The 27,454-nt window shown below is 37.3% G+C and overlaps 1 protein-coding gene across 1 annotated transcript; it reads left to right on the forward strand.

Annotated features, from left to right (window-relative positions):
• Nucleotides 1-851: 851 nt before the first annotated feature.
• Nucleotides 852-2,966, forward strand: LOC142173333 (replication protein A 70 kDa DNA-binding subunit B-like). The gene is made up of 9 exons (XM_075238889.1): nt 852-1,022; nt 1,109-1,373; nt 1,475-1,535; nt 1,635-1,759; nt 1,845-1,926; nt 2,011-2,128; nt 2,239-2,381; nt 2,464-2,584; nt 2,685-2,966. The coding sequence occupies exons 1-9, from the start codon at nt 852-854 to the stop codon at nt 2,964-2,966; spliced, it is 1,368 nt and encodes a 455-aa protein (XP_075094990.1).
• Nucleotides 2,967-27,454: the final 24,488 nt, after the last annotated feature.

The following is a 27,454-nucleotide window of genomic DNA, read 5'->3' on the forward strand; positions in this document are numbered from 1 at the left end:
CTTGGGTAACGTACCCATTTAAGATATTTTGTCAATTAATTTGTTTGAAAGCTAAAAGACTTTATCACCTAATTTATATTATTATAGTAAATATACTAATACTAAATACTAAAGTTCTAAAAGTAGGAAAAGTAGGAAGCTTTATTAAATAAATTCAAAAGTAGGTTTGAGGCTATTCTTATTCTCCTTCCGTTACTCCCATAAACGAACTCTTTCATGCCATTCTTATTCTCCTTCCGTTACTCCCATAAACGAACTCCTTTAGTCTTTTTTTCCCAAGAAATTGACTTCATGGATTTCTGATTTTCTCCCCTTTTAAAGCCACGTTCTCATTCTATATGTCCATGTTCTCGTTCTCATTCTTTTATCTAATAAAGTCACTCAAATTATTCCTTTACTTATTATTTGCACTAATTTCACTCTTTATATTTTATTCTTTCATCTTTCACGGTAACTCCTTTTACATGGCTTTTCAAATTCTTCAAAGCACTCTATATAAGTGCACAATTAGGTGTATTTGTCTCATCATTCTTGTATCCTTTCTGGTACATTTTTCTTTACAGGTCTTTTGGTTGTTGCATCACAAAATTGGTAATAACTCTACACTCTTGTCATTAAGTTTAAACTTTTTTAAGATATCCATATATGTTGCCAGCTGACGTTGCTTCATTTTCTAATTAAACCTCAATAATCAGTAGCTTCTTTCAACATTATTCTTGTCTTGCAACTATATATTGCAATTTGTGCTTCATCTTCTAAAGGATATATATTAGATAGGTAAAAAAACGTCTCTATTACAATTATGTATTGTGTTTGTGTCTATTCTCCTAGATACTACATGATAACTTACAATGGCAAACGAAGAAGAGCTAGGAAAGATGTGCATACCTATTAGCAAGTTGAAGAAATATGCTACAGAATGGGTAATTAAAGTTTTAGTCATTCGAAGAGGCTTGATAAAGGAATACAAAAATGAGAAGGGCGAGAGTGTACGTTGGCAGCTAATATTTGTTGATGAAGAGGTAACTTTATTTTAATAGTTTCTTCTATTCAATTCTCAATACACTGCCTCCTTTGGTGACTTTATTGTTTCTCCGTATTGACACAGGGAACAAAAATACAAACTACTCTTTTCAACATCGACGTTCAATTATGGAAGAATTTTTTCGACCAAAATAAAATCTACTACATTATAAACGGAAAGATAAGCGGCACAAAACCAAACTTCTTATCTGTGCACAAGGACCTCGAAGTAGCGTTTAATAGCAACACAGAAATAATACAGTGCAACACTGAATTTATGTATCAACAATTCTCCAATGGTTTTATTTCTTTGGACGAGTCAGAACAATTCACTACTGAGATTTATTTTGGTAAATACCTACATATATTTATTAAGTATTTTGCAGCTGTAATTATTCGATATTTAATATTTAATATTTTTTTTAAAATGTTGTTTGCACTGTAATAAAAGTGAAAGAACTAAATGGAGAAGGACGAAGCAGAAGGCGAGAAGTAATAGTTACGAATGAAAGGCAAGTTACCACCAGTTACTCGCTACTCATGGTTTAAACTTTGCTACCTGCAATATAAGTAGAATGTAATTTTTAAGTTACTCAATTTTAAATATATAGGTATGATCGGAAAACTTTGACTTTGTGGGGAGACTTAGCTGAAATTGAGGGGGAATTGTTAGAAAGCATTGAAAATTCCAAGTCAGTCGTAGCGTTCAGTGATGTTAAAAGCTCTACTTACCAAGGTATAACACCTCATACCTTATGTATTTCCATAATATTTTAGACAACGTTAAGGTAACACTTAATTCGCCGATCCTTTTTAAATAGGGGATTTTGTCCTTTCAACGACACCTGTTAGTAGCGTGCTAATCTACCCAACATTTGAGAAGGCGAAAGATCTCACCAAATGGTAAATTGTGAAGTACTCTTTCAACTTATTTCCTCTCCATATGTTAGGTATATGGAATATTCTACAGGAAGTTTTACAATACAGGAATGACAATATGAAGGCAAGCAACCTAGACATAAGTTTAATGCCAAGTAGACTAATGCAAATAGCTAGAGAAGTCAAAATCACTGATATTGTAGATGGCTCAATTGTCAGCTTGAAGGTACATTTGCCTTCCAAAATGTAACACAATGTATCCTACATTTATATGTTTACAAGTTACAACCTAACAAAATGTCCCTGCTAATTTACATATAGGACATATATTGTAAGTTCAAAGCCAAAATTACCGACATCAACAGTAACCATGACCCATGGTACCATGCTTGCAAGAAATGCCACAGGCGAGTAACTGTTATAAAGAGTACTGCCACTTGTGGCTACTGTAAGATAGAAGATATTGATTATGATGAAAGGTAAGATACATAAACATACATATATATTATCCAGACCAAACAATTGAAGAGTTAATGATCTAATTACTGAATTGTGCTTTAGATATAGGTTAAAGTTTGATGTTTCTGCTGAAGAACAATATATAAGTATTACGTTGTTTGATGGTGCACGATACTTCTTTGGTTGCGATGTCAAGGAGTATGTTGGCTCAACATCTGAAAAGGTAAAACACCTATTAGTTAAAGGAACATTCAGGTTGAATAAGTTCTCCATATGTTTTAGTCAATATTTATACTAATATATTTGCCTTATTGCTCCTACAGAAAGAGGAATCAAAGTATTACCGCAAGTTGGTTTTGAGTAAGGGAAAAGAATTCAGTATCCTCGTGAAGATTGATCGAAAAATTGCAAAAGAAGATAGGAACAGCAATTTGGTAGCTGAGGAAATACATGAAGTTATAAAAGATGATCCAACAGATGAAATTGACGTTGACGCACCATTAATTAAGCTAAGAAGGAAGAGGAGCAAGAAGAATAAAGATACAATCCAATGCTTGATAAAAGGTCAAAGTGAAAATAATTTAGTTAGTTTTGTGATAGAATAAATTTACAGATGCTCTATCTTTATTGTCTTCTGAATAGTAAGAAGTTAGTTTACTCTTCTCTACGAGCAATGCCAACTGGCATTAAATGATGAAACTAGTGATAGATTATTGGTATATAACCAAAATCAAGTGAAGAATCGTTACCCAATTGATTTCTCTGAATATCCCTCAAAATCTCGCCCAAATCCGACCTCTCAAACTCAAGTTTTGATAAAAATGGCCAAACCCTCGTTTTTGAAATCTTATATTCTGCCCAGGCAAATCATTCTTCGGGAAAGCGTCCATACCCTCCAACCAAACATAATTAACATTAGCATTGAAAGACCAACCGAACAAGTTCTAAAAGTTATCATACAGATTATTCCCCATGCAACTTACGTTTTTCAATTTACAACCAAAACTTTGAGGGGGGTATTCTTAATTCACACATCACATACAAGAGACTAATTTTATTAGTGTCAAACAGTCCAAAAGTCTCCACATAACAAAATAAGACTAATTTCCTTAAGGAAGTTTTCACAGCATCCATCATAGGGAAAAGTCACTCGGTTCAACACAAAAATATTCCTCGGGAAAAAACCGTAGAATAAAGAAAACCCAAGGAAATTTTTTGAAAAGTATATTATTACTAAAGAGATAAAACTAATATAAACTAAAACAAAAACTACTAAAGAAAATAAAATAAAAACTAAAGGGATAAAAATAAAAATAACTAAGAACTACTACAGAAAATAGAATAAAAACTAAAGGAACTAATGAAAAAAGAATAAAAACTAAAGGAATAAATATAAAATAAATAAAAACTATTTAAATTAAAAACTACTAAAGAAAATAAATAAATAAAGAAAAATAAAATAGAATAACAAAAGTGACTAATCCGCAATTATATCATCAATCACAAACTACGCCCTGCAAAAGCACATTGATAAACCATAGTAGTAGAACAACTCCGACAAGGGCACATAATATCCATACAAAAACATAATCCCGGTAAGGGCACAAGTTAAGAATCCATGTATAAATAAAGTATATTCCCTAAAGCCACTCCAAACTAAAAACACTGCAGTGTCCTCACTGCACAATAATAAGATAAAAGAAGAGTAGTTGGAGGGTCTCCCTCAGGTCTGCATCACACTAGCACACTGCGAGAAAAAGCTAATCACTGACGTGTGGAGCTCCCGGCATCATCCTCATCGGTAGCATCAGTATCAACATCAGCAACACTCGACATGAAGGAATACTCTTCACTGTCATCTTTACCCTCGGCCGGTATCTTCCTGTTCGACTGCCCCCATTTGATGATGGCCTTGATGAATTTTCACATCTTTATCATGGACTTTCTCTTATTCTTATTTTTGTCTCTTTCTCCTTGTGGAAATCTACCTGAAGATATACACGTGCCTTGGCCATGTTGCCATAGGCTGCCTTGAGCCTTCTAATAGAAGCTGCCAACTTCTCCTGCGACTCTGCTTGCTTCTTTTCGTTCTCTAGGTATGTCTTCATTTCTTCCCTGGTAAAATACTCTAGCGTTGGCTGGGAGTGTGAGGGCCAACTAGGGAGTTGTGACACTAAGTGATGGATGGAGACAAGATTTGAGATCAACATCCCAAATGGTCCCTCAGGCATGGCTGCCTGTTAGGAAGACTCTGGTCCTGCAACAGTTGTGATTTTTATCTTCTTACTCTTTACTGCAGTACCCTTGCCTATTGCTCTTAACTGATGAAAGGGTTTGTCGGTTAGTAGCCAAAGATCAGTGCTACGCACCTTAACAGCTGCCTGTCGGTACAAATCTGTAATCAGTGAAGGGAACATCAAGCATGGGCTATCGTCTAGCAAATACTCTTTCAGCTCTTGAAGGATATAATGGTCGACATTCACATGAATGTCTTTTAGTATGTATACAATCATAAAGGCTCTACCTTATGAAACATCCAAAACATTTCCACAGGGTGATACTCTGTTGCAGATGATGTAGAGCCACATTTTGGCTTAAGTTGTGAAGTCGATAGACTTCAAACCCTTTCTCTTATTTGCCCACTTTCTTCTCTTGTCTGTTGGATAAAGTTTGGAGACTAGCCAATCTCCGTTTGAGAAATAATCTTTTTCTCGCACCGGCTCAAGTGAATGGTCAGGCAATCCTAGAATATCATTGATTTGTTCAGTTCCAATCCTCACTATTTTGCCTCTGATGGTGAGTTGTGGGTCGTTGAAGTTTGTACGCATTAGGTTTGCATAAAACTTATGAACCCACTCCTCATTGGCCTTACACATAGTAGGAATGAAACAAGACGAGCCAGTGGTCTGTAGATGGACATAAAAGTCTAGAAGTAATTCAGCCAATTTATCCTCGGAGATTCCTTTTTCAAGTACGACCTTCTTTGTAAGAAGGTTGTCATAATATCGCCGATGACAATCAGCAGACATGTATCATTCAACGTCGGATTGTTCCGCCTCAATTTCTTCCTTAATTTCATGATGAAATGCCGCATTTTCATTTGTGTTTTATTCGATTTTTGAAGTTTAAAGTACCTAAAAAATCAAAACCAAGTTAGTCTGTAATTATAATCATGTGAATAAATTCAAAACAATGCAGTTAGACCAAAGAATCAAGCCAAATGGGTGCAGCAAGCCAAAGTTGCATAGCTACTGGTTTTACACAAAATGCCCAATTACCGCACCTGCGAAAAAAGCCGCGCAGGTACGGTTGCGCTTCTGCGGAAATGCTGTCGCATCTGCGAAATGTGACTGTTGGCCAAATCTCGCACCTGTGGAATATACATTGCAGGTGCGAAGTCGCATCTACTACATTATACTCGCTTCTGAGAAAGGTGATATCTGGCCAAAACTCGCACCTACGGACAAGTCATCGCAGGTGCGAGCCCGCTTCTGCGTGACATGTTTGTTCTGCGGTGTTCATCAGGGGTTTCCAAAATCCCCAGAAACTGCCTAATTTATTTTATTCCAAACATGATTTTGGCACTTAATTTATACTCTAGAATTCTAAATTAGTGCACTAATTGATTACACGACTTGATTAATCCTGATTTTAAGGTCAATGGATAGAGTATTTCTCTTGGATAATTCGTCGAACACATGACAAGAAAAGAGAAGTTATGCTTCTTTAAACAAATTGGGTACTCAGATTTCCCCCAAATGTTTTTCAACAACAGCAGTACACATGACTACACTCAACCAATTTCCCTCAACACTAATATTAATATAAATCGGAAGTAAATGGGGAATTAGAGGATACAACTATGGAGAAGAGATGATGAAGAAGAAGAAAATAACAGTACAAAAGACGAGTAGAAGAAAGAATCCAAAAATGATACATGTGAGAGACGTGAGGGCATCAGAATGTACGAGCAGTGGAGATTAATGTGAGATGAGAGAGAGTTTTGAGGTTTGGGAAAAACTTAGAGTCTCACCTGATGAAGGGCTTTAAAAATTTACCCGACTAGCCGCTTCTGCGGAAATTTAGCCGCTTCTGCGACCACACTTGTGCGGTTTTTGAAATGCTTTTGCGAATTTACCACATATACGGCTTAAGATACGCTTCTGCGTGTGCGCTCCTGCGAGGAAAAGGTCACTTCTGTGATTGGGGCGCATATGCAATATGTTTGACGCTTCTGCGTGGCAGCATCTGCGTGAAAAATTCCGCAGATGCGGATTCATCAGATTCCTCAATGCCAGAACTGGGTAGCCACTGATTTTGTTCGGTCCAACACTTCAAACTCCTCATTTCAACTCCAAAAAATCTAAAACGTGGTAGATTAGTCAAAAATAATATACTAAGCTATTCTAAAATAGAAAATTTAAATAATTACTTAAATATTTTGAAATCGATGGGTTGCCTCCCACCAAGCGCCGCATTTATCGTTGTTGCACGACGCGAATAAACTTTACCACTTTTCTCTCCACTTGGAGGATATGAAATGGGCACCTAACTTGAAATCAAGTTTGTGACCAATTGCTTCATTTTGAATTTCTTGGCTTACATGTGAGGAATGTCATTTTGCCTTCTTGTGCTTTCAAATTGTAAAATGTATGACCTTTGCCTTTCCTCTTCCCAGTCCCTCATTGACTCGTGTAGTTCAATTCCCATACCACCACACAATTCCATTGTTGAGACATGCTTTGAATATGACATCAAGCCTCCAAATTGCAATTCTTTCCGGATTTTGACATCCTCTTGGTCCCTCAAAGTAGAGTCATTTTCAACCACATCATCAATTTTTTTATTTGACTCTAATTCCATATTTTTCTTGGCATCACTAACACGCATGGAGTCGGTTGGCGGATATTCAATTCTTGATTCCTCAAATAAAGCTCACTTTCTTCCTCGAAGTTGGACTCTTCTTGACCTCTTTCCACACTCTCAAGTTGGTGGGCATAGTGAGCCTCAACCAATATTTTTATTTGATTTTCCAAGGTGAGGATATTATCGTCATTTTGAGTTAGTACTTGTTTCAAGTCCTCGAGTGCCAAGTTGTGCTTCTCCTCATTTTCATTAATGGCCTCCAACATGAGAATCATCCTCTCATTTTGAGCATTTGAGAGTTCTTCTTGGTTTTGATCAAGTGCCAAGGAAGGATTTTCGGCTTCAACCTCTAAGGAATATTTTTGGCTTTCATTCACTTCCGAGGCTTTTTGGACCTCTAAAGCTTCAAGAATTTCTCCCATTTGTAAGTTCAACCTTTCATGCGCCAAATCATTTTGGAGACTATTTTCCAAAAGCTCCTCCAAGGCACTTTGCTCTTTATTTCCTCTTTCAAGTAGGCATCCCACCATGAGCTTGAACTCTCCATTTTAACCATGCTCCACTTCTTCCACTTTCATATCCCTATACTTGTCATTACAAAAAGTAGAATCATCATATTCGGGGAAGGGAAGGACAAATAAACATAATTATCCCAATGACCATTTTGACTAGCACACTTATTACAAATACTCCACTCATGGGTTTGCGATTGTGTGCATAATCCACTCCCGGGAGAATTTAAACAATATTTCCATGAGTGTGGTCCTCCACAATAAGGACAAGGATCATCAAAGTATGTAGAACTACCATCTGACCAAATTTCATTACATGATGCCATTTTTCAAAACTAAGAAAATAATCAAGAAAAATAAGAAGATAAACAAAGATAAAAAATAAATTACACAAATATTCACAAGTTTGGACCAAAGCACTTACGCTTATTTTTCAAACAACATAAATATGCCAAATTGTTCCCTGAAAACGACGCCAATTTTGATGACGCCCAAATCCACTACTAAAAAGTAAATGGACATGGCCGCATGTAATATAATTTACCCAACTATGAGTTAGGGTCGAATCCTACAGAGAACAATATGTAGGTGATTAGGCGTGTAAGAGAATTATCACTTATTATGCTAAGCCAAGCACTTAAAAATATTTTGAGAAAATATTTATAACTAATTGCAAAAATGTAAACTAACCTATAAAACAAATAAAATGATCAATTGCTTCAACCATGGATGCATTGGGAATTACACTCAAGTAACGATCCAATGTATTTCACGATTTTATAAATATGAATGAGTTTATTATTAATTAGACTCGGGTAATAATTTTATATTAGCTTCTGCCTAAGACTAACAAGACTTCCTAATTGAATTATCCCTAAGACAATTAAGAGATTAAGCACACCCAAATATGGCTACAAGTAGTTCAATCCTATCCCTAGGTAGAATCTATAAAGTGAGGGTTAATGTCTCAAGTTCTTGTTAATTAATCTTTCAGTCCTAGGGTTCGATAATCCCTTTGGAAACATTTAATAACAAGAATAATTAAAGAAATAATAACTCACTTCACAATAAATAAAAATCTTTTAATACATAAGCACAACAAGGAATTTAATACACACTTAAAATATGAATATTCCTATAAGCAAGATTTAAATAATGAAAAAAATACTACACACTTAGATATTCAATACAAAGTAAGAAAATGAAGAATTTAACATAAAGTGGTAAGAAATTCATAACCAAAAGCTCCAAATCTTCAAGACCCAAGTGTGTGTGCAAGAACCCTACCACCCAAAACTGATAAAAGCTGCCCAAGATCTGTTTCCAATCAGCTAGGTCGTGTATTTGTGATTTTGGAAGGAAGAAAATGTGAAATGACATAAGTGTCCAGTTCTAAAACCAGTTGACCGCACTTGCAGAAGAATCCTCGCAGGTGTGGTTCTGCATATGCGTGTAATAGTTTGCAAAAGCGGTTATGTGGAGAATTTCATCTTCCGCAGAAGCCATCATATTGTCGGAGAAGCGTCTTCGCAAATGCGGACCCCCAAGCACAGAAGCGCTACCGCAGAAGCGGTTTATGAATCGCATATGCAAATATTTCACGCAGATGCGAGACAACGGATGCCAATAAATCTACGCATATGAGATTTCACTGGAAGTTTTGCACTTCTTTCACTATTTTTGTACGATTCCATGTCATTTAATTTCAATTTTCTTCGAGACTATATTTACCTGAAAATCTAGCAATGCACACCATAAATCACCTAATTTTATAACTAAAGGATACAAAAACTAAAGAAAAGAGACTAGAATAAACGGTAAAATTACCACTTATCAGTAGCTAAAATCGGAACGCATGTACGTCTTCAATGCTAGCTCCCGCCATACATAGCGACATCATCATCCAAAATCTACATGCAAGGTGTAGAAGTGAGTACAACCGACCCCATGTACTCAATAAGTAACAAACCTAACCTTAGGTTGAAAGCAGTGATGAGCTTGGACAAAGGTCAGAGTCCAACACCAATAGCAACATCAACCACAACAATATAAGAAAGTAGTACAAGAAACAACTCCAAGATGGAATGCTTAGCTCGTTCACAGTTATGGAAAAATAGGCTTGCTTTCCAAGTACAAAATTAAAACCCAAATCCTTCACCGAAATCACCAAAATATGAGTAAGTCAGAAATCTTTAATATTTCCCAAAAACTTTCAACAACAGATAAGATGATTCAATCTCAGATAGCATGAGAAAAATACATCTTTATACCTACATGTCAATGTGTATGTGAAGTCATAAATGTCACAAAACTGTGTATCATGAGAAAATGCACCTCTATGCCTGTACGTCAAGTATGTATGTCCGATGCAATGCGTCACAATGATGAACTCATGTACTCACACTCTCAGAGTACTCAATATCACAGTCTCACACTCTTACTCCTCACGCTCAATCACTCAGCACACTTATTCACTCAGCAATGTACAGTACCTGCAGCGGAGCGCAGCCCGATCCCATCATGAATCAACAGTAATTGGGCTCACTGTGGGTGCAGACTCCGAAGGGTAGGATCCTGCCCAAGCAATAATATAACCTATTGCGGCGTGCAGCCCGATCCACATATAGCCATAAGGCCTGTTGCGACGTATAACCCAATCCACATATAACCATAAGGCCTGTTACGACGTACAACCCGATCCACATATAGTCATAAGGTCTGTTACGGAGTGCAACCCGATCCACATATATCCATAACTCATCTTACTTACAACACGACTCTCAAGCCCCAACGTAGTCATCAATCTCTCCAGTCTCTCGGGCTAACAAATCTCATGCCAATAAGCCCAAACAATGATAACATGTTGTGACAACAAATGATAACAAAGATAGTGATATGACATGCAAATGAATGAATATGACTGAGTATGTAAGTGCAATTTAAGCAAATATGTCAACAACAGAATTGACCTCAGTAGGCCCCCAACAGAATAATCATATAGCCTAAACATGATTTCTAACATGGATCACAACTCAATTACTCTATCACATAGAAATTTCATGGATAAAGACAAGATTAAATAACTACACAATACCACAGAATCAACCGAGCCATAATTCACATGGTGCACGCCCACACGCCCGTCACCTAGCATGTGCGTTACCTCACACCAAAAACATAACATGTATATTCAGGGATCCATACCCTCAACACCAAGTTTAGAAGTGTTACTTACCTCGAACAAGCCAAATCCAATACCGAGCAAGCCACACGATGCTCCAAAAATGCCATATCGCGCGTATTGACCTCCGAACGGCTCAAAACTAGCCAAAAGAAACTCAAATATATCAAATGAAGCCCAAGGAAATAATTTCAAATGATAAAGGTCGAATCTTTATTCAAATACCCAAAGTCAACCAAAGAGTTAAACCCGGGCCCGTACCTCGGAACTCACAAAACTCACAAAATCTCACAACACATTCAATTACGAGTCCAACCATACTAGTTTCACCCAAATCCGAATCCGAATCGATGTCCAAAAATCAAGTATTTGCTCTATGAAACTTTAGTCAAAACCCCCCAACTTTCTCTTTTGAAATCATCAATCAAATGCTAAAAATGAAGAAATATTCATGAAATATAAATATAACTGAGTAGAGAACACTTACCCCAATAAATAGGGTGAAAATTGCCTCAAACATTCAATCCGAGTTCCATGGCTTCAAATATGCAAAAATGGCCGAAACCTCCCAAATAGAATACTTTATAATCACTAGGCAAATTAATAAACTGCGATCGCGATACAACCTTCACGATCGCGATGTATAACCTACACTACCTCAACAAATATGCTACACGATCGTGAACCTAGTCATGCGAACACGAAGCACACATGCGCCCACACTCCGCGACCGCGTTCCCTCATACACGAATGCGATGAAAAAGCTCCCAACTCCAGTTCTCAGCTCAACCCTATGCGAACGTGATGGTTCTTATGCGTAATTGCACCTCTAACAAATGCGAACGCGGACACGAAGAAGGAACTACTCAAGTCCATATTTTTCATCTACGTAATTGCACCTCTAACTTCGCGATCACGAAGAAGACTTGGTGCACCGGACACCAACAGGAACAAGCAGGGCCAAAATGAAGGAAAATGATCTGAAACACGTCCACAACTCACCCGAGCCCCTCGGGACCCCATATGAATTTACTAACAAGTCCCATAACCTAACACGGACCTACTCGAGGCCTCAAATCATGCATAACAATATTGAAACGATAAATCACACTTCAAATCAAACCTAAATGAACTTTGAACTTTCAACTTCCAAAACGCGCGCCGAAACATATCAAATCAACCCGAAATGAACTCAAATTTTTCACACAAGTCCCAAATGACATGACGAAGCTATTCCGATTCCTGGAAGCACAATCCAAATCCAATATCCTCAAAGTCAACTCTCGGTCAAACTTATGAACTTTTCAAACCTTTAAATTTCCAACTTTCGCCAATTAGCGTCGAAACCTACTATAATTACCCAAATGAAAATTCGGGCATAAGCCCGAGTCTAAAATCACCATCCGGACCTAACGAAACAATCAAAACTCCATTCTAAGGTCAAATATACAAAAGTCAAACTTGGTCAACACTTCCAACTTAAAGCTTCAAATATGATATTCATTCTTCCAAATCACTTCTGAGTAACCTGAAAACCAAAACTGATGATTCAGACAAGTCATAATATATCATACAAAGCTACTCATGCCGTCAAACTACCGAGCGAAGTGTAAATGCTCAAAATAATCGGTCGGGTCGTTACATTCACTCTCCGAACAAGCTCAAAAAAGAACTAAAAATGAGATTTCAGACTTCAAATTCTTGACTTTTTGTGTTCTTTTTGCTGAAAAATTTCACAACTAACCAATTTTGACTTCAATTGGGGTTTTCAAGATTTTGCATTTCACTGTCTTCTCCATTCTTTACTCTCCAAATAAGATTGTTGGCTCTAACAATCCCTTTTAAATTTCATGTAATTATAAGCCAATTATTAAACTATCCACCCCACCCCACCCCATACCCCCATCTTTTTTTCTTTTTTCTTTTTTTGGTTGGCTGCTAATGCAGAAGAATCTAAGGAAAGGGATTATGAAGAAGAGTCTGAAACCTAAATGTGAGTTTTTTGGACGCAAGCGACCATAATAGGTAAAACGAAGATCGAGCACTATTTTATATATAGCGCAGTTATTCACCGCGCTATACCTTAATTGTACGTATGTTCGTTAAGGTATAGCACGGTGAATAACCACGCTATATATAAAATTTGGGCCCACCAATAATTTATCTACTCAAAACTGACATACCAATAATTCATAGGGGTATAGCGCGCATATTTAAGTCGCCATACATCAAATAATTGTACCCCCGGGACTAGTTCTTTCCTTATTTAAGGAGTTTCAGGATTTTGTAAAAATCCATTCACGATCCTTCAAGTTTTTCGAAATATTTGTTCGTTAAGTTATTTTGCATTTTGTCATAATGTCCGAAGAGGAAAAAAATATTGTTTCATTATATTGGGCGGGGTGGGGGAGGGTGAGGTTGTGGTGGAGAATAGCTCAGTACGCTATAGCTATTCTCTATAGTATCATGTTAAGTTTCCACTTGCTATGGAGTACGATAGATTGATATCGTTATTATGTAAAAAAATGAGTGTGAGCAAACATTCGATGAATATTAAAATAATCGGAAGATATTTGTATTCTGTTAATCGGCAAGGGGTTGCTTGTTATGCTGAGTTTAACATCGAAGACGATGAAACTCTGAAAGATTTTTTGAGGACTCCAGATTAATACCGGGAACTTCTTGTGATAAAAATGTTGGGAATGTACGTCAAGGTTGAAGACATTCGCAATAATGAGGTTCCGCAAAGTAGGGATATCCCTCAATCATCGGGTGGTTATTTTGGACCAGTTTTACCTGAAGAGTTTCCGGGTGAAAGAGTTTGGCCTGATCTAAACTTATTTTCACGGGCGAATGAGGAGCAAGGAAATAATGTCTCTCCTATTTTACATACTGCACAAGCCGAGTAGTAAACTTAAATTGTCCTTTGTGTTATGGTATTTATTTTTATTTATTGAATTTGTATTAACACTCATATATTCCACCAGGGGTACCAACCAGATACGAATTTTACAAGTTATGAACCAACGACCAGTTGGAATATGCCTAGTTTTGGTGTGTCGGATCATGGTAGTCCATACGGGAGTCATCATCAACAGGATAATTTGTATCATGGGATATCAACACATTATGATTTGTAAGTGAAGTGATAAAGTTTATATGTAAAGTTTGGATGAATTTGAGAAACTCATTATTTTATTGGTTGCGCAGTGAAAACGAGCAACTTAAAGGTCTTGTCCTTACTCAATTGGCCGAAGAAGACATATTTAATCGGGATCTGGAAGATGCGCAAAGTTAGGAAGAGAATAGTGATTATGTCAACAATGTTGATGAGTCTGGAGATGACACAGCCTCTCTGATGAGGGTTATGATGATGAGGACGAGAATGTTGAGCCTGATTTGACGAGGGAGCATGCTCTACCTCCCATTATACCAAGAGTGTAAGAGTCCCATGTGCCATTTCATTCAAGGGAGATTCCTTACCTTGATCATTTTCCAAGTCTGCTGGATGTGGATGCCCTCACAATAGATCTTCACGAAATTCTTACATCAATGTGGGATGAATCTAGAGCAACGGTGTTGTCAAAGGGCATGCTTTTTGCTGATAAAGCGCGCCTAAGCAGGGCAGTGCGAATGTACAGCATAAAAGAGTGTCGTGAGATCGTGGTTCATGAATCATCTCCGGAAGTATACAAAGTTATTTGTTGTAGATGGTTTCAAGGTTGTAATTAGATGATGCATGCGAGGAAGCTGAAAACAAATATGTGGGTTACGGGTAAATACCTTGGTTGTGAAATAGACACATTCAGTGGGAATCATTTTAACTTGAATGTTGACTTGATTTCCCTTTTCTTGATTCCACACATTGAAGCGTCCTTAAGTCACAAGATAAAATAGTGTATTACATCTATCCACCAGGTATATGAATTTACCATTACACAAAGAAAGACATTTCTCGGACGCAAACGTGCGTTTGAAATTATTTATTGTAACTGGGATAAGTCCTTTGCCTCTCTACCCAGGTACATGGCCGCATTGCAACACTTTAACCTCAGGACTGTTGTTGAATGGAAGCTTGAGCAGAGTCCGAGAATACCAGAACACATATTCAGATATGTGTTCTGGGCATTTAAACTAGCCATTGATCGTTTTGTGCATTGTCGGCCGGTAATATCCATAGACGACACTCATGTCTATGGAAAGTATGATATTAAATTGTTGCAGTATATGCTAATGGAAGTGGATTTCCCCTAGCATTTTCTATTTGTGCTAATGAAATCCAAGAGATGTGGACATTATTTTTGAACCACTTAAAGGATCATGTTGTCATACTGTACACTAACAATAGAAACAATTATAGAGCATAACAGATATGGGTACAATGAAACAACTATGCGATGCATAAAAGATTACAAGGAGAAATCACAATAGCAAATTCATAATTTTCCTGGTGTGAGAAATATATTTAAGATATCACATCGAATGGCACGGTAATACCTTCGTGCACTTGTCACACACACACACAATATATATATATATATATATATATATATATATATATATATAAGATAAAATTCGTTGTGTCCCCCCTTCTTGCATTTGTCTCTTTCTCACCGAGCATACATATAACAGTACCGACTAGGTGTGAGAAATGCAAATAAAAAATAAAGAAATAAAGTGAGAGGTACACAGGAAGCAACAACGAACAAAGTAGTACATATGGACCACAGAAACAGGATGGGAAAAAGAGGCATAGAAATTATTATAGCAATTAGGAAGGAAAAATATAAATTTCACTAATTAGCATAGTAGAAGGCTCGGATACAAATATAACAAACAAGAAGAAAATCATAATATTTGCAACTTAAACAGATAGAAGGCATGGATACACAACAACACTTGGGGTAGAGGACACAAAAAGAATAATGACTATAAGTCACGTAGAAAATATAGGTGTACAATAACAGCTCAAGATAAAGGCGTGAGTGTATACACAACGAAAAGATATCACAATATAATATATGTCTGTTGTCCTCGCCTGCACGGAAACACCCTTCGTGCTATGAATATATGATAATATAAAAATAATGGCACGACATCACCCTTCGTGCTTTTACTCTCATCCTCACATGATAATGTAAATTAAATGGCATGGTATTATCCTTCGTGCATAATAATTTATATGAATGGCACGACATCATCCTTCGTGCTTTATATTTTTCCTCACATGATAAAATATACGAAATAGAATGGCATCACCCTTCGTGTATTATACTCTGCCTAACACGATAATGTATATGAAATGGCACGGCATCACCCTTCGTACTTTACACTCTTCCTTACCAAGCACATGTATATCGTTAACAAGCAAGGAAGGAAGGAGAGTGTTTAAACGAATGTTCCAAATTGAACATCAATCACGACTTTCAAGCCAATAACAATTCAATAAACTTCAAGTACTTTATTATTTCAGTATTTCAACAAGTCTCAAAAATGATCTTCAACTTATGTATAGAATTCAAAATCTCAAGAATAACGGTCGTAGAGTCATATTTGTGATTAAGTATAATAACGACCGGATTTAGCAAATCAATAATTTTCACAAAAGTCCGTCAGATTTGTAATCAAATTACAATAAGATAAATCATGGTTTCTAACATTTAATGTCATATTCACAGAAATCCAGAAGTCAAAGAAGACATGAAACAAGAGTGTCACATAATTCTACAAAGCACAATAAATCGTATACATTACCCCAGAGTGCATATATGCTCGTCACCTCATATATGTATCACCCCTGCATGTAGCAAACAATGGCAATTAGTAGGAAAAATTTCCTCAACATAGTTAGGAAAAACACTTACCACAAACAATCCAATTCTAATGCCGAGCAAGATAAACAATACTCCGAAAATTTTATTCCGCACGTATCAACCTCCAAACGCCTTCATATATCCTGAATTCAAGCCAAACGATATGTATCTATTCAAACAACGTGCAAATTAATCACAATGTACTCCAGTGCTTACAATTTTACAATTTATAAAAATTTCCAACTCCGCTTAAAAATTTGATAGTGGGGCCCACATCTCGAAATCCGATAAAACTCACAAAATCCGACAACCCATTCAATTACGAGTCCAACCATATTAGTTTCACTCAAATCTGACTCTGAATCGACATTGAAATACCAAAATTTTATTTTATGAAATTTCTATAATTTTTCCCAAATTTCCATCTCAAAATACCAATTAAATGATGAAAACAATGATATATTCATGTATATTAACCAAATCCGAGTTAGAATCACTTACCCCGATGAATTTCTTGAAAAACCCACGAACAAATGCCACAAACCCAGCTCCCAAAGTCCAAAAATGAATAAATGAGATAAAACCCTCGTTTATATGGTGCCAATCTAATCTCCCAATGTGCTAACCACAAAACTTTTGTGCGGTCCGCACATTCCAGGTTCTGCGGCCGCAATCCAAATTGTGCGGCCGCACTTCAGCAGCCTCTACACTACTATACTTTAGTAAATTGACCATAACTTTCTCTACAAATGTCCAAATGATAATTGGTTTATCGTTCTGCAAACTAGACTCAAAGGGCTACACCTTTTGTTTTGAATCATCTCCAAATTCCTTGTAGATTAAAAGATATAAGCTTCCGAAGTCGTATCATCGAACATGCAGAATCCCATTTTTTTGGCCGCAAAAGGATTTCTGCGGTCTGCAAGAGGATTTATGCTGCCGCAAGAGGAATTCTGCGGTCTGCAATTCTCCTCTGTGGTCCAAAATTTTCCTTTAAGGTCCGCACATGAGGCTTTACGTCAACACTCCAAAATGAGCCCTCGCACTCATACTGTTCCAAGAACATCATGAGAGTGCCGAAATGCCCAAACTCGTTCAAAACTCACCCCGGAACATACCCATGCCACTCGGGACCCCATCCGAATATACCAAAAAGTCCCGTAACATAACACGGACCTATTCAAGGTCTCAAATCACACCTAACAAAGATAAAATCATGAATCACACATCGATTAAAGCCTAAGAACTTATGAACTTCTAAATTCAACACTCGATGTCGAAACCTATCAAAACACGTCCGATTGACCACAAATTTTGTACACAAGTCCTAAATGACATTACGGACTTGTTTCGAATTTCGGAATTAGAATCCGACCCCGATATCAAAAATTCCACTCCCGCTCAAACTTATAATCTTTCCAAACCTTCAAATTTTCAGCTTTCGCTGATTGGTGTCGAAACATTCTGGAAATATCCAAATAAAATTTCGGGCATACGTCCAAGTTCACAATCACCGTCCGGACCTAACGGAATCATCAAAACTCAATACCGGAGTCGTTTACACATAAGTCAACATCCGATCAACCTTTCAACTTAAGCTTTAAACTCATTCTTTCAAACTAGCTCCGAAATACCTGAAACCCAAAATCGACAATTCACATAAGTCATAATACATCGTATGAAGCTATTCAAGACTTCAAATAGTAGAAAGGAGCGTAAATACCCGAAACGACTGGTTTTAATCAAAAAATAACCGGGAAAAAAATCGAACCAAACCGACTATAAAAGTAGATATTTAAATTTATTATTACACCGATATATATCTATATTTTTATATTAAGTTTCTAAAATTTTATGGTACATATTAGCCGTTTGTAGTGTTTGATATTAGTCGTTTGTATTTTTAGTCTAGTTCTTTGCTATTATAATAATTTAATTCTTTGCCTTTATATTCTAGTTTGATTGGTAGTTTTCTTTTGCTAAGTACAAGAATTTATTTCATGTTAAAAATAATTGACTTTTAATTGAGTACTGTAATTATTAATCACTATTTGATTCATTTATCATAAATATATCTTGGTAAATGATATATTTCTCAAAGACCAATTACTTTGATAGTATTACGTTGAAAATGTAGTCGCCAGAATATGTGTCTAGTAGTGTATGTCTCATATTTATGAAAAAACTAATAAATAATCGAAAAAACTGAAAAACCGACAAAAACTAACAAAAATCGAATCGATAAAAGACCGGCATAATTAGTTTAGTTTGGTTCAAATATTTGAAGAACTGACTTACTTGATTTGGTTTCGTTTTAGGGAAAAACCGATCCAAACTGAACCATAAACACCCCTTATTTCAAGGAAGATGCAATTTGACTTGTAATTTTTATTTTACTACATTAAAGTCGTTAAATTATTTTTATAATAAAAGTCACTTAATTTTATTTAAATATTCTAAATATAAACTATTTTTTTCTAAAACAAAACTCAACTTTGCTTGAATATTATAGGAATTGTCTCACTTGCTTCCTCATAGTGACTTTTAATGATATTTCCTCAAAGTCAAATAATATTTTTCATCACAAAAAAAAAATCATATAAAATTGTGTAATTTTTTCATTTCAAAAAATAATTTGACGCGACATAAATACAATAAAGTAAAAGTTGAATGACTATCCATAATATTGACTCTTGAAAAAAGGTAGTAAAAGGTTTTCATTACCAATTAGAGAGTTAAAAGTTAAGGATAATCAATCAATCAATAAAACTATAGGACATATACTACAAAAAGAAAAATTAGAATTAGTTATTAACTTCGTCGCTAATTTGTTGCTAAATTGTCCATAGCTAATAAAGATTTTTGATAATCTGTCGCGAAGATCTGTTGCTAAATAGGACTAGCGATAAATTTTTCTGTTTAGTTACAGAATTTATCCGGCACTAACTCCTATTTTTTAGTAATTAATATAAAACCAACACCCTAATTAGCTTTAAAATTAGGCCGAGTTAATAGAATTTGTCTGTATAGTTATGTGCAACTAAGAATTTTCATTTTGTTTTTATATAATGACATGCACTTATATAAGCTAGACTAACTCACTCAAGGGACGTAATTTTAGTGATTGCATGGACTCAAGGGACGTAATTTTAGTGATTGCATGGCTTATGGAAAAGTGATATTCTTGATTTCCTACCAATTAACAAGTCCTCTGCTCTACTTTACAAATTACAACTTATAAATACTCCTCACTTGATTAATCGATCATTATTAGGTAAAATAACACTGCAACCAAGGGCGGAGTTACAATATTACGTATAAATTAAGATGAATTCAATAGCTTTTGCTTATTTATTATATATATATATTTAACTGCATGCAAATCTAGTAATTAACTAAAATGAGTTATGATTTCAATACAAGTAAAGGATGCATAAACTTCAAATGTCGGCTACCTTTTGAATGTGGAACTCATATTAAACAGAAGAACAAGCTAACCTTTTTTTTAAAATTAAGTTAGGATAGGATGTAGAAACGAGACATGCAGTTCACATTGACTTATTCCAACTTCTCTGGTAACGATTGAATATATATTCTAAATAATGTTACAAAGGAACTATATCTCTTTCCCACGCATAAAGAATACGTAGTCAAAGGTTGACCAAAAGAAAGGCACAGAATTATGCTATAAGGAATATTTAAATCGAAAGTTAACACAGAAAGCATCTCGAAAAAAACAATTTTTATGTGTGTGTGTGTGTGTATATATATATATATATATATATATATATATATATATATATATATATATATATATATATATATATATATATCTAACGTGTTAAATAGTATTAATGTAACGATCCGACCGGTCGTTTTGAGTTCTAGCGCGTCGTTCGGTGGTTTGAGCCCATGAGCAGTTTCACTTCAGGTATTATGACTTGTGCGTATGGTCGGAATTAAATTTCGGGAAGTTCGGAGTTGGATTGGAAAGAAAATTCTCATTTCGAAAGCTTTAAGTTGGAAGAATTGACTAAGATCGGATTTTAGAGTAAACGATATCAGAATCGGGATTTGAAGGTTCCAGCAGGTTCGTATGATGATTTCGAACTTGGGCGTATGTTCGGATCTGGTTTTGGATTCCCCGGGAGCGTTTCGTCACCTATTGCGAAGTTAGCATTTTGGAAGAATTTCATTAATTTGAGTTGAACTGCATTTCAATGTTATCAATGTCTGTTTGAGATTCTGAGTCTGGGAATAGCTCCGTATGGTGATTCCGGTATTGGGAGCACCTCCGTAAGTGAATTTGGAGGTCCGTAGGTCATTTTGGGGTCATATGGTGAAAGTTGGAAATTTGGATAATTTTGAGAAGTTTGACCGGGAGTGAACTTTTTGATATCGGGGTCGGATTCCAAATCAGGAAGTTGGAGTAGGTTCGTAATGTCAATTATGACTTATGTGCAAAATTTGACGTTAATCGGACGTGATTTGATAGGTTTCGGCATAGAATGTAGAAGTTGAAATTCTAAAGTTCATTAAGCTTGGAATGGGGTGCGATTCACGAATTCGACGTTGTTTGATGTGATTTGAAGGCTCGACTAAGTTTGTAACGTGTTTTGGGACGTGTTGGTATATTTGGACGTGATGGATTCCGGAAGGTTAACAGATCGATTTTTGGACTTAAGAATTTCTGAAGCTTAATGTTTTTCGTTTAATCGCACCTGCGTGACTTTGGCCGAAGGTGCGAGATCGCGGGTACGGAAAATTGCTCGCAGAAGTGAGAAGGGACTGGAGCTGGGGGAGCGGCAGAAGCGGATTGGAGAAGCGCACCTGCGTGTGCGCAGGCGCGAGGCAGCTACCGCTGGTGCGTAAATTGCGCAGATGCGCATAGCAGGTCGCACCTGCGATGTTCGCAGAAGCGAAGAAACTTTCGCAGGTGCGAGGTCTTGGCAGTGAGGACCGCAGGAGCGGCTGTTGGACCGCATGTGCGAAGGCCGAGCTGGGCAGAATACTTCTAAGCGGAGTTTGGGTTCATTTCACCCATTGTTTCATTTTGGTTGGGCGATTTTGGAGCTTTTAAAGAGGGGATTTCATCATCTATTATGAGGTAAGTAACTCCCACCTATTTTGAGTAAAATACATAGTTTTTATGTGGATTCAAACATGGAAATTAGTAGAAATTGTGGGAGTTTTGGTAGAAAACCTAGAATTTGGTATTTTGGGATTTTGATCACGAATTTGGGCATGGAATAGGGAATAAATCATATATTTGAGTTCATAAGGTTATGGGTAATGATTATCTTTGAATATTTTCGGAATCGGGGCACGTGGGCCCGAGAGTAATTTTTATCGACTTTTTGAACGGAGTTGGAAATTATTGTAAATTGAGTTGTTATGAGTATTAGAGTATATTTTCATTGTTTTTCACATTGTCTGGCTAGTTTGGAGCGTTGGGCATCGATTTAAGTTGATTGAATAGCTTGGGAGCCAGTTATGGAACTTCGGAGCGAGGTAAGTCTCCTTTCTAACCTTTTAAGAGAAAATTTACCCCATAGGTGAAATAAATTAATATATGCTCCTATTTGTGGGGGCTACGTACGCACGAGATGACGAGAGTCCATGCGTAGCTACTATTATGCTTAAGTGCGGGTAGTCTAGGACCCAAAAGCATGCTCTACTTGTAATATTTGCAACCTTGTTGTCAATTTAAAATGCTTAAATCATATCAAACTTGGTAAATAAATTTTCTAAAACAGCTAAACATCATTTCTTGACTGTTAAAAGAGCAATTTCCATTTCTTTGGATAATTCCCCCTTGATGAATTCTCGATTGACTCTTTGAATTTGTTTATCTTTGTGGAACGGGCCGAACGCCTCGGCAGATTAAATAGATGCATCTATGGTTCGCGCCATTCGACCCTCTGGAAGTGCATAATTTAAATATCTGTTGGATCAGGCCGTACGACCTCGACATGATTTGCGCATGCTTGTATTGCTTGCCTTGAAATTTATAAATAATGATATTGCCTCCCTGGTCTGAGATAAATGATGAAATGTGAATTTAGAAATCTCTTATTAACAAAGGAATTGTTTACTTGATTCATGATTTTCTTGAGTTAACTGCCGTTTTTAAAAAATCCACGACTAATTATATTATTGATGGCCACAGTAACTGTCGGAGTCGACCTCTCGTCACTACTTCTTCGAGGTTAGGCGGGATACTTACTGGGTACGCATTTATTTGCGTGCTCATACTACACTTGCTTAACATTTTGTGCAGGTACATATATGACTAGTGGCAATGTGGGTGCAGATGCACGATTATTACGGGGACTTAGGTGAGCTGCATCTTATGTACAACCCGCATCCAGCAGAGTCTCCTTCAGAGTATTGTATTTTCTTTTCCTGTCCAAATTTGTATTCCGGACAGTTATTGTATTTTATTTTAAATTCCTAGAAAATGCTCATGCACTTGTGACACCGGATTCTGGGATGATTATAGGATGTTCAGTATTGAAATTTGAAAACATTGTTATTTATTATGTAAATTCATCCTTTACTAGATAAATGGAAGTAAATTTATGATTTCAAAAATATCAAAATGAGAATTTAATTAACTATTTAGTGTTAGCTTGCCTGACAGTGGTGTCCGGTGCCATCACGACCTTGGACAACATGGTATCAGAGTGATAGGTTCGCTTATGTCTCGCGAGTCATGAGCAAGTCTAGTAGAGTCTTGCGGTTCGGTACAGAGACATTTGTACTTATCTTCGAGAGGCTATAGGGTTGTTAGGAGCACTTTCCTTCTCGATTCCTCATCGTACGATTTGATTCCTTTGAGGCTTATGCCTTCATTTCTTTCCCATTTAATCTTATGCGACGTGAAGCACTGGTTAGAAATAGGGAATTGAAGAATTGTAATGGTACTACAGATGTGGTGCGAAATATTTCTCCCTGCGTAATTGATTGGGCTATTGTCGTCGCCTTGTGGAAGGATATTATGTCATTTCATCTCAGTAGCTGGACTTCTGAGAGCTTTGAGGCTATGCACAGGTTGGCTATGATGCTCATGAGTTATTATCGCATAGTATTGATGTGATAGTAGGATGCTTGCCCATGTGTCGGGGTAGTGAATGACTTGAAAGGAGGTTTACTCAGTGGATGATACAAAGATTCGGTATTTTACTTCCGACGGAGGAAAGGCAATTGAACTAAGAATATTCAAACTTGGGTTGATGGAGTAGCGGAACTTGATATTTTCGAGCGTGGTGGAATCTTCGCATGTAATATGGCATCATCGTCCTTGATTGGTTATAATGTGTTAAGTTCTCCGGTGTTATGGTGTCCTTCAATTTTCCTTGGGGCAGAGTATTATAAATGGTGCCGAGAAAGCGGTTGTTAGAGGTCGCAGTGTGCAGTGGTTCAGGATCAAATCAGCATTCCCGGTATTGATGGCTCGAGAAAGATGATTTCCGGAAGGGTTTAAAGTTGGTAGCGATCTATCGGTTCAAGTGCTATAGAGGTAGATTTTGATTTAAGGCAACAACTGGGTAGCGAAGGATGAGGAAGGACATGTGGGAGGTGTCTTGTGGTGGTTAAGTTCCTAGAAGGCCAAGTGTGAGAAACAGAAGTCGAGTGGTTTCTTAAAGGAGAGGGTTTGACCAAAGTGGGAGAGTAGAAAGGTAGCACATGGATTACGGGGTAGGATAGCTATATGTCTTGAGGAAGTTTAGAGTGATTTTGGATTCATGGTGGACAGTGACCAGGTCTACAGACTTAATTTGAAATATTGGCTATTATGCGGCGGGAGATTGGATACAACATAAAAGAGTTGCATGATATGAAGAAGGATACAACATGACTTTGGATTGGAATGTATTGTCGCACCTTCAGTTGACATCCATGAGGAGTGATTGACTGGTGCAGCTGGTGAATGAGCTCGGACTCAAGATGATCTACTAATTTCATAGTAATTATATCTAGTGCAGTGACGTTGGAATATGGAGGCATGTAATTTCCACAGGTGGGTTATCTCCTATGAGAAGGTTAGCGGTTGCGTGGTGTTGACGAAGCTTCTACGATGAATTCTACTGGCTACCCGGCAAGAGATTTAATATGTAAATATGGCTAGTGGTTCAGAGTGTTTATTAAAGGTTAATAGAAAGATTTCGAGGAATTTAGCGGGTTGATTATGCTGGATCATATCGATGAAGGAAGAATCTTGGTGGGTTCCAAGTTTATGCAATAGTAGCTTCAATCTAAGTGGGAGAGTCCCACCGCCTACGGTTGGATTTTATGGTCGTCTATTTGTAAGATTTCTGGTTATCGGCATCTTGATGGGTTGTTACGACTAAGGAAAGCAAACATTATTGGTAATTTGAGCAAGCGATTTGAGGAATGTGTGTTATAGTTGGCCTTATTGATTCATGCTCAGGCTTAGGGAAGACTCAGGATTTATGCTTCGTGTAGAGGTGAGTTACAAGGAAGATGATTCGGCCAGGTCCTTCTTTGAGAGGGTGCTCATGTGCTAGCAGAGCCTTGGAGTTGATTATATTTGGGACCAAGTCAGATTTGGTGACTCTCAATAACGGTCCTAGTAGATTCAAAAGTTAAGGTGTGGTGTCTAAGGATTTTGAGTCCATAGTATGGTTGAATATCGAGCTTTTGCAGCGGATTATGATAAAGGAGCTTAGAGTGTTCCGTGTTTTCTTTAGTCTACGGGGTATCATGAGAGAAAGGGGAGCATGTAACTTTGGATTTATAGAAGAATCATCAGAATGTGTGCATTAGTTGAAGACGCACTTATGCGCACAATAAGGGTATGAAATGGTTCGTGGATTTTGGGGACAATGTGGTCTCGTGAAATGGGGTCACTCGGGATGAGTGCGGATTGAGTTTGTTATATTGGTAAAGGAGTTGTTGTTATTTCTAAGGTAGATCCAGAGTAAGTTAGGAGAAGTCGGGTTTGGTTAGCAATGGTTGAATTGGCATGAGAATGGCAATGATCAGCTCCTTCAGCGTGTTGAGTTGTGCATGTGATTTGTGGTGGTACGTGCGAGGTTTGACGGCCGCCGTAATTGATTTTATTTGGGGGCATTTGAGAATTATGGCATATTATGTGTAGACGGATCCCGGAAGGATTATGGTGGTTTAAACCACTACTCGAGGTTTGTATTTTCTGCGGTCATGGGAATTTGGTTGCGTGTTGCAATGGTTCTTGAAATGAGTTAAGTAAAATGTTTCTAGATGATTAAGTGTTTACCCTATTAGTGGTTCCGGAGTTATACTGAAATTTTTGGTGCTCTTGCGCATTGGCATGATTAAGTGCAGTGATTAGCATGTTATTTGGAATTTAAGGATCAAGGTTGCAGTTCGGTGTTGACAAGAATGTCACGAGCTCAGATGAGCGATAAAGGATTTAGATCGTTAGAGTTAGCTGGCATTGTTTTTGGCGTCACATAAGATCGGTGCCTGGTTGTGACGATCCGACCTGTCGTCTTGAGAGTTATAGCCCCGATCCACTATTTAACTACTTCCCCCATATCGTTTTTTGCTATTGTGACTTGTCAGGAGGTTTCATTTTGTTTTTTGGAAGTGTTTGGGACACTTAGTCCCTAAATGAAGGTTTAAGCCTTAGGATTGGCACCGTAGTCGGAACTATATGAAGAAGACTCCAAAATGGAGTTCTATCAGTTCCGTTAGCTCCGTTAGGTGATTTTGGACTTAGGGGCGTGTCCAGATTGTGTTTTGGAGGTCCGTAGCTTATTTAGGCTTGAATTGGTGAAAGTCGAATTTTTGGAGTTTTGGACCGGTAGTGGAAATTTTGATATCTGGGTCGGAATCCGATTCCGAAAGTTGGAGTAGGTCTGTAATTTTGAGTATGACTTGTGTGTAAACTTTGGGATCAATCGGACGTGGTTTGGTTGGTTTCGGCGTCAGTTGTTGAATTTTGATGTTTCAAGTTCTTTAAGTTTGAATTGGAGGGTGATTTTTAATTTTTGCATTGTTTGATGTGGTTTGAAGGCTCGACTAAGTTTGTATGGTATTTTAGGATTGATTGGTATGCTTGGTTGAGGTCCCGGGGGCCTCGTGCATGTTTCAGAGGCTCCACGAGTTAATTTTGGACTTAGGGAGTTGGCAGATTTTCTGGTGTTATTGCACATATTTTTCTTCATTGCGTTTGCGAGGGATATCTCTCGATCGTATAGGTCATCTGAGAGGTCCACTAAAATTTCTCTTCGCGTTCGCAAAGATGTAAACGCGATCGCGTAAGGTTATCAGGCAGTGCACCCCGAACGCGTGGGCTAGTGAGCTTTCGCGAAGAAGTGAGGCAGCGGTGGAGTTTGAGTGTGACTCTTCGCGGTCGCGTGAGGACAATTACGACCGCGTAGGTTTGAGAAGCTAGTGCATCGCGTTCGCATGAGTTGTTATGCGTTCGCGTAGGGTAAATTTCTGAGGGAGCGAAGTTATTCTTGGCGATCGCGAGGCCTTTTCCGCAATCGCGATTAAGGAACCACTCGGCAGAATTTAAAGTTAAAAAACGAGGGTTTAAGTTCATTTCACAAAATTTGATTGAGAGCACGGTATAAGGGAAAATTTTGAGAGATTTTCGGAGGAAGTTATTAGGTAATGATTCCTAACTCCTTTATGATTAAATCCCGCTAATCTATACTTGATTTCATCATTTAATTTCGGATTTGGGGTGGAAATAAGAGAAAATT

This window comes from Nicotiana tabacum, chromosome 19 (genome assembly GCF_000715075.1).
Source record: "Nicotiana tabacum cultivar K326 chromosome 19, ASM71507v2, whole genome shotgun sequence".
Taxonomy (NCBI): domain Eukaryota; kingdom Viridiplantae; phylum Streptophyta; class Magnoliopsida; order Solanales; family Solanaceae; genus Nicotiana; species Nicotiana tabacum.

Excerpts from the sequence above, each read along its gene's own strand:
- LOC142173333 (XM_075238889.1), top strand. The coding sequence starts at position 852 with ATGGCAAACGAAGAAGAGCTAGGAAAGATGTGCATACCTATTAGCAAG. Across the intron at positions 2,129-2,238 it reads GCTCAATTGTCAGCTTGAAG|TTCAAAGCCAAAATTACCGA; the intron begins GTACATTTGCCT and ends ATATATTGTAAG. Across the intron at positions 2,382-2,463 it reads GATATTGATTATGATGAAAG|ATATAGGTTAAAGTTTGATG; the intron begins GTAAGATACATA and ends ATTGTGCTTTAG.